General features: G+C 32.5%; 1 protein-coding gene across 4 annotated transcripts in view; it reads left to right on the plus strand.

Annotated features, from left to right (window-relative positions):
- NEK7 (NIMA related kinase 7) overlaps positions 1-13,037 on the plus strand; it is a 156,368-nt gene that overhangs the window by 104,672 nt on the left and 38,659 nt on the right. For all 4 annotated transcript variants that reach the window (XR_004627323.1, XM_034666988.1, XM_034666986.1 and 1 more), the window contains 2 exons: positions 10,253-10,361; positions 11,246-11,353. Coding sequence is in view for 3 of the 4 variants with exons in the window: in XM_034666988.1 (XP_034522879.1) it covers positions 10,253-10,361; positions 11,246-11,353 (217 nt within the window). In the remaining variant the exon portion in view is untranslated. The remainder of the gene's footprint in view (positions 1-10,252; positions 10,362-11,245; positions 11,354-13,037) is intronic.

The raw sequence follows: 13,037 nt of genomic DNA on the forward strand, positions 1-13,037 counted from the left end.
AATACCTGAGGCTGTGGTCAGATGAAATACTTCCCACATGAGTTTTAGGATAAAAGGAAATCTAGAATTTTTCATCATATATTTCTTTATCATCAGTAATCAGAATTTTAAAGGAAAATAGACTCTTAAAAAAAACAGATTTCAGTTGATCAAGTTGTGATTTATATACTAGCTATTTTCTTTATCATACCCTAAACTGGACCAGTAGATGCTCCATTTTGCAGTATGCCTTATTAATACTGTTCATTTCACTCTTTGAACATCAAGAAACAAATTTGGTGATAGAGACTGTAGAGAAGATGAAAGACAAATCTCAGGAAGGTATAAGCAAAAGCTTTGTGGGTTGTTTTTTTTTTAGCTTGTTAATAGAAATACTGTTAAAATGTGTTTCAAATTTTCGTAGCCCGTTTTTTGAATGTATAGTTTATTTGTTGAACAATTTATAATTTCTTATATTTATAATTACGTCTTAGAAAGTCAGTTTGAGACAAAAGAAAAAAGTGCATATCTTTAACATTATATTTGTAAAAACCTTAATTTGCTAAAATGTCAGTAAAATACAATATAATCCAATGTAATAAATCTCTTAGGGGGAACTTAGAAGTTTGTTATCTGCCAAAAGATTTTCATACCACAGCACACTGGCTCAGAAGTAAGTCAACATTATACTTGGAAATTTTTTTTTAGTGAAATATGGATTGCTGATTTAAATGGGTATCTATTTTTTGTCAAGAGTTTGGCACAATTCCAAATAATAAGTTAAGGCTATCTCTTTTTCCCCCTAGTTTTATTGAGATATAATTAACCTACATCACTGTAAGTGTAAGGTATACAACATTATGGTTTGTTTTATATATATTGTGAAATGATTACTGCAGTAAGTTTAGTTAGGATCTGTAATCTCAAACAGATACAGTAAAAAGTCTTGTGATGGCAACTCTTAGGATTTACTCTTATAACAACTTTCCTGTGTATCATTCACTAGTATTACTCGGAGTCATCACGTTGTACATTCCATCCTAATACTTATTTATGTTGTAACTGAAAGTTTGTACCTCTGACCACCTTCCTCCAATCCCCCCTTTGCCCACCCTCTGTCTCTGGAGACCATGAATCTGGTCACTTTTTATGAGTCTGTGTGTGTGTGTGTGTGTGTGTGTGTGTGTGTGTGTGTGTGCGCGTGCGCATGTGTTAAATTCCACATATAAGTGAAATCATACAACATTTGCCTTTCTCTAACTTATTTCACTTAGCATAATGCCTTCAAGTTCACCCCGTTATTGCAAATGACAGGTTTTCCTTGTTTTTTTAAATGGCTGAATGATGTTCTATTGTATATATATATATATACATACCACAAATTCTTTTTTCCATTCATCCGTCAGTGGTCATTTATGTGGTTTCCACGTCTTGGGTATTGTAAATAATGCTGCTGTGAACATAGGGGTGCCAGATATCTTTTTGAGCTAGTTTTTTTTTTTTCCTATATTCCCAGAGGTGGGATTGCTGGATCATGTGGTAGTTCCTTTTTTAATTTTTTAGGGATCCTCCATACTGTTTTCCATAGTGGTTGTACCAGTTTACAATCTCACCAACACTGTACAAGAGTTCCATGCCAGCATTTTTTATCTTTTGTTTTTTTTTTGGTGATGGCCATTCTGACAGGCATGAGGCAATATCTCATTGTGATTTTGATTTGCATTTCTCTAATGACTAGGGTTGTTGAGCATCTTTTCATGTGCCTGTTAGCCATTCGTATATCTTCTTTGGAAAAATGTCTATTGAGGTCTTTGCCCATTTTTTAATTGCATGATTATTATTGCTATTATTATTACTATTTGCTATTGAGATATATTAGTTCTTTATATATTTTGGATATTAAGTCCTTATCAGATCTATGGTTTGGAAATTTTTTTTCCCATTCCATAGGTTGCCTTTTTGCATTGTTGATCATTTCTTCTGAAGCTTTTTAGTTTAATACGGTGACACTTGTTTATTTTGTTGTTGTGGCAGCTTATGCTTTAGGTGTCCTTTCTGAACATTTGCTGCCAAGACCCATGTCAAGGAGGTTTTTTCCTTTTTTTTAGGAATTTCGTGGTTTTCATCGTTTCCTTCTAGTTTCATTCTTTCACACGTGAATATCCACTTTCCTCAGCACCATTTATTGAGGAGACTATTTTTTCTCCATTGAGTATTCTTAGCTCCCTTGTCCAATATTAGTTGACTGTACATGCTTGGGTTTATTTCTGGGCTCTCAATTCTATTTCATTGATCTGTTTCTTTTTATGACAGTACCATACTATTTTGATTACTACAGCTTTATAGTCTAGCTTGAAATCAAGAAATGTGATGTCTGCCACTTTGTTATTCTTTCTTAGGATTGCTATGGCTTTGCTATTTGGGGTCTTTTGTGGTTCTGTTTAAGTTTTAGCATTGTTTTTTCTACTTCCATAAAAAAATGCCATCGGAATCCTGATAGGGATTGCCTTGAATCTGTAGATAGCTTTTGGTAGTATTGACATTTTAACAATTTAAAATTCTTCCAACTCTGAACACAGGATACTTTTCCATTTATTTTAGTGCCTCCTTTGATTTCTTTCATCAATGTCTTATCGTTTTTAAATTAGAAAACTCCTTGGTTAAATTTATTCCTAAAATTTTTTTGTGTTTTATTGGTTTTGATGCTATAGAATCATTTCCTTTATTTCTTTTTCAGATAACTTATTGTTAGTATATAGAAACACTACTGATTTTAGTACATTAATTTTGTTTCCTGTAACTTTACTGAATTCATTGATTAGAATTAACATGTTTTTGGTTGAGTCTTTAGGATTTTCTGTGTATATAAAATCATGTCATCTACAAATAGAGAGAGTTTTACTTCTTCCTTTCCAATTCTGATACCTTTTATTCCTTTTCTCTTGTCTGTTTGTTCTGGCAAGGACTACTACAATGTTGAATAAGAGTGGTGAGAGTGGGCATCTCTGTCTTTTTCCTGATCTAGGCTAACTTTTCTTAATATATGTAGATAATATGCTGTCTTCTTGAATATGCAATTTGTATTTTCTGCATTGTTACCACTTGTATGGCATTCTCTTTAAATTTGGTAGAGAGCTTAAGACTCCTTTCCTTTACACATGAAGTTAATTTTATATGTTGATTTTTACTGTGTTTAGAAATTCACTTTGTATTTTTCTTTTACTGCCAATTATCACAAAGTTATCAACTTAAAACAGGACAAATATATTATCTCACAGTTTCTGTGGGTCAGTGAGTTCATATACTAGTTAGTGGGTTTTCTGCTCAAGATCTTAGAAGACTGAAATCAAGGTGCCAGCTGGGGCTGTGATTTCATCTGAGGGTAAGGGTTTTCTTCCTTGTTTGCTGGTTGGTTAAAAGAATTCAGTTCCTGGCAGTTACATGACTAAAGTCCTTGCTGTCTTTGTGGTTATCAGCTAGGGACCATCCTTGGGTCTTAGAGGTCTCCTGCCATTCCCTGCCACATGGCCCTCTCCATACCCTGGCAGTTTGTTCCCTTGAGGCCTGCAGTCCAGTCTCTCTGGCTTTGAATCTCTACCTTTTTTAAAGGGCTTACTGGGTTAGGCCAGGCCTACCCACGATAATCTCCTTTTTGGTTAACTCAAAAGCAGCCTTAATTACATCAGCAAAATCCGTCTGCCATATAAGACAATGTGATAGAGGAATAATAATTCATCATATTCACAACTCAACTTATACTCAAGGGGAGGGAGTTACATACCAGAACTTGGGGATTTGGGGGGGGTGAGGTTTGTCCTAGAATTCTGCATACCACAGGCTTTGATAAATTAGCTAAAATATTAATAGTGTTTTAAAGATAATTATTATCTCCAAATATTAGAACTTATAAATCTTGTTCCCCTTTTGGTGTGGTGGTTTTTTACATTTGCAGACACATTTTTATTTGTACTTATCCAAATTTAGAGTCTGGACTGGAAATAAAATCACTTTGAAATGTCTTTTACACTTTTGACCTTTGAGTCCTTAAAGCAATAAAATCTTCCCAGTAGTACCATCTGTCTTGGATAACTGATTTATAGTTTATGAGGACACCTACACTTTCCATTTCAGCATCTGGCATAAAATGTGTAGTCCAAGCCAGGCAACCATGAGAATTGCCAGTGATTCCAGTGTGGTCTGTTTCCTTCTGAGTCTTTTGTATAAGACTGTTGTCTTTGTTATATATGACCTTACAATTATTTAGAAGTTTAAGGTTACAAATCAATGGCACTATCTGAAAAAAATCCATACAGAGTTGAATATTATATACATATGTATATGTACATAGTTACCTACTCATAATGCATGAACAACCATGTGTTTGTATATCCATCTAGATTTATGTCTGTATTGGTATGTATGTGTAGGTGTGTTATACAGAATTATTTGTATAAAAGCAGTGTTGCTGATAAAATATCACCTGGGTTTTCTTTGATACTGAAGTAACTTCATAGTAAAGTCATATAGAACTTAGGGATTTTAATAAATTAAAAATTACGTATCCTAATGACCATTATGTAATTCTGTGAGCATAGCTAAAACGTGATATACAAGTTTTGAACTGTATTTAGTTGGGAAAATTAGAAGATAAATTTTCAAAGGACGTCTTGCTCTTTACATTTATGGTAATACTGATCTAAAGCTGCCTTTTAAAAATCATGTAACATCACAAGCAGCAGTACTGGTAGCTATAAATAGTTAAGTAGAGAAGAGATATAGACTCCTGTCCTTTTTTTTTCCCCTAAATGGACTTCTACCAAGAGACTTTTACTGTCTCATTATTGTTCTGCTGTGTTTCCCTTGTCCATTAAGAATATTGAAATATCTTTCCAGCTATCCTACCAATGCCTGGCAAAACAGAACCAGAAAGAATGTATTAAAGAGGCAAATGTTTCCATTTATCTTTGTGACCTTGTGTCTTCCTGAAGATTGACTTTCTGCTTTTGTGTCTCACTCTTTCTGTCTCTAGCACTCACATGCAGCAAAGAAAACGTCTTAAAGATTTCCAAGTATCTTCTCTATTATTTTTAATAACATGGAAGCTTCTCTTAAAAATTATCCACATTTCAGCAATGCAGGGATTATTCCTTGTAGTAATTCTGATGCATTCATATATTTTTTATTGATTTTTTTTGATGTCCTAAGTTTCCTCAATATCAATGTGCTAATGTTCAGAAGGCAACTTCTTTGGGGGAAAAACTTTGTGACTTTATAGGAGCTTATTTTTCTTGTTTGCTAAATAACTCAAGGTTTTTTTCCCCCAAGGCTTAATTGCTCAGAGAAAAATCTTTACCCTTTCTACCCTGAGATGAAACATATTTCAGCTTCCTTAATAACCCATACAATTTTGATATGGGAGAATGAATAGATTATATTGATATTCTATTAAATTGTAATCTAGATACAACTGAATACTCTTAGTGAGTTTTCCGACATTACACAAAAGGAAAAAGACAAGAGGAGCTTGGCATGGGAAATATTTTATCAAAGTAGATAAACTTAGATGCCGGTGATAAGTATTTTCAGTGGTCTCGTGGCTGCCAGTCCCATTCCACTTCACACCTTCTAGAGTGACTTCAGATTGCTGAATTTTATTCAGAGTGCCAAGAGTGAAAATATCCACATGCTGCAAATTAGTATTACAAACCAAAATTCTAATGGAGACACAACTATTTTACCCATTTATGTAATTCTCAGAATTATGTATAGCAAGTATTTGTGTGGTTTAGTCTGTTGAGACTTCCTTATACCTTCAGAAGAAAGATGTTTCTGCAGAAAGATTAATATATAATACAAATCGCACTTAGAACCATCACGCTTTCAGAAGCATCCTCTCCTTTCGATCACCTAGTCGCTGTGCATTGAATTTCTTTGAAACAACCACTGCAAAATGTAGTCTTATGAAAATGCATTATAATTACAGAGATATGTTTGGGAACATAACATCCCTTCTGATGGTAAATGTTTGACCCATTGCAAGTTTCTCTTACTACCTGTCACCTCATGTGAAGATCATTTATAGTATTAACTGGACCTATGGGGATCTCTGAGGTATTACTATTATTATTATTATTATTATTTGCTTTGTCTTTATTAACTGGAGGTTTAAAGGATAGGATGTACCAGTAAAGTAGCATTATTTTTATGTGTGAAAATGTACCAAGCAGGCATTTCTTTATTTAAGCTTTATTTGTACCTGAGATTGTAGAACCATAGATTCTATTTTAGAGGCACTGGGGACCTTATAGCTCATCTCCAGACTCTGTTCAATATAGGGGAGGAAATTGAGGCCTGCCAAGGTTAAGTGGCATGCTCAAGGTAACACAGCCAGTTATGTCAAGGCTCGTAATCAGGTCTTTATAAAAGGTGATAATAACAGATTATGTTAGTGGCACGTTAAACATCTGACAACACTCCTAAGCAGGAAATATATCCTTATATTTAGCATAAATTATTTACTTCTTCTTGTTAGATACTTGGAAGAGATGGAGCTGGTGCTTGTAGTTCTAGCTCTCTTATTACTTCATTATTTCTCATTATTTAATTATCTTTTTTCCTACTCTTCTGCAGGAATGCCTCGCATACCCAGGATCGTATTTGCTGCTTTTTGTTTTTGTTTTAACTGCAGCAGTGCATTTCTAAAAGATTCTGTGCATATTGTTCCCAGGAGCAGCTACATAATTGTGGGTCCTTCACTGTAAAATAGTTAAGAATTTCAGGATGGCAACAACAGAGCATTAAACTAAATACAGTGCCCTGCATGACTACACAGCTTGCATGCTCATGAAACCAGCCCTGGTTGTTCTAGATGTTTTGTCTGAAACTTTCTTCTTTAAAGAATAACATTCCAAACTGTGGACTTAAATATTTTGACATACCATGGAGATTATTTTTTTTTAGTAAGACAAGAATATAATTTTCTGTATTTTCTCCATGGATGAGTTTATTATAGGTAATATCATTGACGCTTTTCCCAAAATTTCTTGAGTAGGAACATTAGAATTGCAAAACTTAGAAATAAGTAATGCATATGTTCCATTTGGAGTGATGGTCTAGAGTGCAGGAACCAGGTGATCCAGTTCAGTCCAAAAAATGGTCCTTACATATTCAGTTGTCCACTATATAATTGGATTTGGTCTTGGGTATTTAATTTGGAGAAGGATGTTAGATGATTTTTTTTTTTAAAGGTGTGACTATTTTCCAGCATCTTCAAATGGAAGCAGCTTGCCTTAGCTGTCCTCTTTTATATTAACATATCTGCATATACATCGCTTAAGTGGCAGTGTGAATATATTTTAACCAGGTATGCTGAATTTCACCTAAGAGAAGTGCTGGTAATCTTTTTACACATAAGTGAGGATGTAATATGTTCTCATGTTTTATATGTGCGTTGACTAGCTTTTTGATACATCTGTTTCTTGAATTTGAATAATGTTCAGTGTTAGTAAATAGGTTTTTAGAATAAACAGAATATGAAGCTTTGCATAGTGAAAAGACTAGCCTGGTTTTTTAAAAAAGACTAAATAGAAGTTTCCAAGTGATCAGGTATACCTGAGTGCCCATTTCTGCCTCTTTATAAATTTTTAGACATTTTATTTTCAGGTAAAAAAAACTTGAAGTTCTGTTTCATAACATAAATATAGTAAAGTGCTATATTGTACAGTCTTCCTTTTCACATAAATGTTTATTGAGACCTTTAAAAAATTTGGCTACATTATTTCTTGTTTTATTAAAAACTTACCGCATGACAAATATATGTGCATTTTTAATTTCTGTATATTGGCATTAGATTTTAATCTAGTGCTAAATAGTAATATAGGGCTGTCTTTTTTAGAGAAGAGCAGGATTTAACAGTAATGCTATTTGACTAAAGAATTAACAGATATGTGTATATTAGAACACATCTCAAGAGAAGATCTTTTTTTTTTTTTTTTAAATACTTTGGCATTATGAAAGTTTCTGTCCTGTAATGGTAATATAAATTTTACCAGTAGTAAAAAGAATTCAGATTTTCATTGCCTTTTTTTTGTTCATCCTGTCTTTAAGAGATGGCCAACAGTGCCACCATCAGAACAGACAGGCTTTTCTCATCATAAGTATTGGTTTTGTAAAAACAAAAAAATCAAAACCCAAAAAAAACCTACACTTAAGAAGTGGTAGAAAACTGCATGTGGTGAAACAGATAAAACATATTGTGAGGTACCAATGATATAATGAAACTGCCTCTGATTTCTTTTATGATCAAATCAAGTTCATAAAATTATTCTTCAGAAACCTGTTATTAATTTGGACACTTATGTTTTTGCCAGGTCATTCTGTCTAGGTAGCATTATATTGATGTCAATTTATTGTCTTCATCTTTAATTTGTTGTTCAAAGAGACAGTCTCAAAGAATATAAAAACATGAAAATGATCAGACTGTCTTGGTCTGATAATATCTTCCCTAACGTGCATTTTGAGGGCCATTTTTTCATTCTGTTTTTTCCCATATATATGATTTATTTTTTAAATAATGAGACCTTTAAAGGAAGCTGCCAAATTAATTATAATTATGATTTCAGAATCTATATTAAAGCATAAAATTTTTCTTTCATGGTCTGATGCTTACATGATGCAGTATATTTATTTTTGAATGAAAAGAAACCTGGTCCCCATATTCCTGTTGACATCAAACAGTCTTCTGATATGCTAATCCAGCATCAGGGAGAGCACATAGACAGGCTTTATTTGGACTCATTCCAAATCTGAAAGAAAATTATATCTATAGAACTGATTTTGCAGCATGGCCCCCTTAGAATGAAAAGTGATGTTGACATAGTCTGCAATTAAAAATACTTAATATTGAAACATGATATGGGAGGTTTTCAGCATTTTAATAATACCCTGATTTGCTTTTTAATTACCTGGCCATCTAATTGTTATTTTCTTTTTGCTACTGATGTTAATAGCCATTGAAATTACTAAGTTCATTTCCATAGTATGTGTTATAAGAAATGTTAACCTAAAGTTATTGGCTTTTCCTTAAATGTTTATCCTTTTGGTATTTGAGTACATATGAGACAGTAGATATAATCTTTTGCTAAGTATGAAATAGGGATATCAGCAGATTTCCCTGCTTTGTTTTTCCTTTCAACCTGCTCTCAGATGGTCACAGGGATAAAAAATTGACAGAGAAACTTGTTTTGGAGTTACCCGAATTATAGTTTCTCCATTTTCAGTAACAAATCAAATCAGTTGAATTTCCAAAAACATTTCCAGATAAAATGCACTGTAGTAGACATTTAAATGTTGATATCTGTTAATAACTATTTGTATATGTAAAAAGTTACAATTATCAGAAAATGTCACAAAAACTTGTTTAAATGTAGTATTTCATGTTGGTCATTTATAAATATTGTTAAATAGGAAACCGGTTGCATTTTTGTTTTAGACAAATAATTTTTATATAATAAATCTTAATGAATTTTAGGAAACTAAGAACTTTGTTCTTGAAGGAAGTATATTCTTCTAGCAAATATAATATAGGAAAATGGGCATAAATATATTACCTCTGGTTTTGCAGTTCTTTTGGTGATTGCTGTCTTATGCACGATGGCCACTCTTTCCCAACTAGTTTGTTGGTGCTTGGCTTTTTGCTTGGACCTTTCTATAATGCTTTTCTTCCATGAAGTTTGGTTTCACCCACCCAAAGTACAGGTTTGACTTCTAATGTGCAATAGAAATATTCATGAAAACTTTTTACATAAATCTTTTTAATTTTTAATAAATTAACTGATATTTCAAATCACTAAGGTGGTTCAATATTTAAAAGGAATTCTATAGTGAAACCTTCTGTCAGGAGAAGAATTGTCTTTTAACGACCATAATTACCTTCAGGTTTCCAGACAGTTTTATTCTGGGTTTTCTTAAAATGAAATTTGACATCATCCTTTTAGGATAGGAAATTATTTTACATAGATGCTAATTTTTTGAAATATTGGACATCACAGAGATGTAGCATTAAATGGTCTGTGCTAACTTGAGAAATAATAGTGAGAAATTTAAGCTAATATGTCAGGTAAAATTCTTAGAATCATCTCGCTGTGGGAAATCGTACGCTTTTTAGTTGGTGATAGATAAAAGTGTTTTTCTGACTTAAGGCATTTTGCATGTCAGAATCTAGTCTTAAGATATTTTAATTCCTAATAATTCTAATTTTTAATTTTTTAAAAAGCATTTTAAGAAACAAAAGAGGCTAATTCCTGAAAGGACTGTTTGGAAGTACTTTGTTCAACTCTGCAGTGCGTTGGAACACATGCATTCTCGACGAGTCATGCATAGAGGTAGGATAAAAATCACAAATACTTTCTAATGCTGTTTAAAATGGTGCAAGTTATTAGGCAATTTAAGAATAAAAACCTTCTAGTCGTGGCATAGTATCATGCTTTCTCTAATTTATTTCCAAATTATCATTTACTAGGATGAAAAACTTTAAAGCCCTACTTGTTTTAAATAAGAATGAGAATTAGTTATCGTTCGGCTTGCCTCTTCTGAGCATCTTACTGATTATGTTGGTAACTTAAGAAAAGGTGAAGCAGTTGAATATGCATAAGGAAGATTTCCTCTTTCAAAGGAACAGTGTATATTAGGGCCACTTCATTTCTTAATTTTTAACATTAGCTCTTAATATATTCTTGATTGTCAATCAAATAGTTGGGCAGGGCATGTAAAGATGACATCACTTAGGAATTGATCCTCTGATTTTGGGGTGTGAAAAATTTCAATACGGTTTATTTAAGCAATTATGATTTCTGAGATCATCTAAATAAATAATTATGTTCATAATAGAGTTATGATTTTATATTTTATGTAAATGTATCAATATATCAATGTTTAATAAGATATTTAATATTGATATAAAACAGACATAAATTTATTTTGTGCTTTGAATTCCACAAAAGTTTATTTGAAAATGCATTTTAAATGAAAATTAGTAGCAATTTCCATCATGCTGCATTGATGATTATTTCTCTGTCAGGGGACTGAGAACTCAGAAATAATGAAGATATATCAAAATTATTCAAAATAAAGCAATTGGATCAAAATTCAAACTGACTTTCTTTCATTTTTAAGATAGATTTTAAATTCTGCCATGAAAAGTATTTTAATCCCTTGAAAATACCTAAGCTGACATCATCTTTCACCTGATTCCTTCATCTGTTCACAGATATAAAACCCGCTAATGTGTTCATTACAGCCACTGGAGTGGTCAAACTTGGAGATCTTGGGCTTGGTCGGTTTTTCAGCTCCAAAACCACAGCTGCACATTCTTTAGGTAAGAGACACAGTATAATTGCATTCAGTTATCATGTGCGTGTGTGTGTGTGTGTGTGGTGAAAAACAACATAAGGGATGTACTAATTATATGCCAGCTCTTACATTCTAAATACAACTATTTTTAAAATCATCAGACCCTGAGTAGATCCCTGTAACTCTGTATTAGACATAATGTGTCCATTCACATGACAGTTGGATACTTCTGTTAATTTGACCCCAGGTAGACATTTGGTTTAAAAAAAAATGCTAATAAACAAATTTGGTTTTAACAGTTGCCGTGGAGCATTCCTTTCATTCTTCATTTAACAATATTGCGATAATATGGAGATAATATGATGATTAAACCATATCTTGAAAGAGGACTTCACCTATTTAAAAATACCATAGTAATTTGTAAATGTTAATTTATTAAAATAACACGTATAGTTGTGATTACTGCAGAGGGGAAAACCTAAAGACAGTCTACAACTAATGAGGAAAATATTCTCCTAAATTATATAAAGGTATCTGCAGTTTACATTCTAGAATTAATAATATAGCAGTGTCCCTTATAACTAAAATAAAACTGAAGGTAGCTTTTACAAATTATATTAACAATGGACAGAAAGTTGTCCACTTTAGAAACAATGGAAATTACTAGAAAGAAATAATTTTTAAATCAAATAACCTAAAGAGAGTGACAGAGCTTCTCTTAAAACTCTTCACATCACATTTTGTTCTTGTAAAAATGAAACTTAAAGTGGTAACAACCAGAATAAAATAAGAATTAAGATAAAAATAAGTTGACTTTAATTTAATAGTGCCCCACCTTTGGTGTCATAATTTCATTGAAAACCATTAAATTTTTTGATAAAATTTTGTTTAAATGTGAAATAAAAAACTTTAAAATGGCCTGATGAAGAATAAGTGAGTTACACTAAATAGTGCAGCAGTGAAACGAGCATCTGAATTAGTCGACTAGACTTTTTAAAGTTTTTCCAGCCGTGTTAGTAAGACTCTTTGTAGCCTTGAACCTGTCATTTAAATTTTTTTATGTCTAGAACAGTATCTGACACATAAGTTAGGTACCCGAACACTGTTTGCTGAATGACAAAATATGGGATCCTGGGTTAAAGAGTGGTAGAAAGATAATACTTTACCCTTTTCGCAGAGTTTTAATTTTGTCAAGTATTTTAAGAAAATAAAGTTTCAAGTGATGTCGAGTAATACTGTCTTATTCCCTTTCACTTTACATTTATTTTTAGGAAGCATTACACATTTTTCTGGTTAAGAAGATTTTATATGAAATTCTATGAGAAATGCATAAATTTTAGTACCATTTTCACAAGTTTTATTTGGAAATTACAACTCTTACAATGCAGATAATAGAAGTTTTCTATGAAGAAAATGTAGACTATTATGTCAGTGTCCTGTCTCACAGTAAAAGTAACATGTTTTCACTTTGCTACTCACCTGAATATCTTAACAGCATTGTCACTTGTTTAACTAGAAATGCTAAGTTACACTTACAGACACACACGTGTGCGCACATACACACCTACACACCTGCACATACCCATGCTTATGCACACATGTGTGTTTTTTAAATGCTGCTTTGCAGACTGTCACTCTGAGCATACTGTAGTCACCTGACTCTAAGGATCCAGCAAATGAAACTAAGATCTTAACGGTTTTGGAAATGG

This window comes from Ailuropoda melanoleuca, chromosome 8 (genome assembly GCF_002007445.2).
Source record: "Ailuropoda melanoleuca isolate Jingjing chromosome 8, ASM200744v2, whole genome shotgun sequence".
NCBI classification, from domain to species: domain Eukaryota; kingdom Metazoa; phylum Chordata; class Mammalia; order Carnivora; family Ursidae; genus Ailuropoda; species Ailuropoda melanoleuca.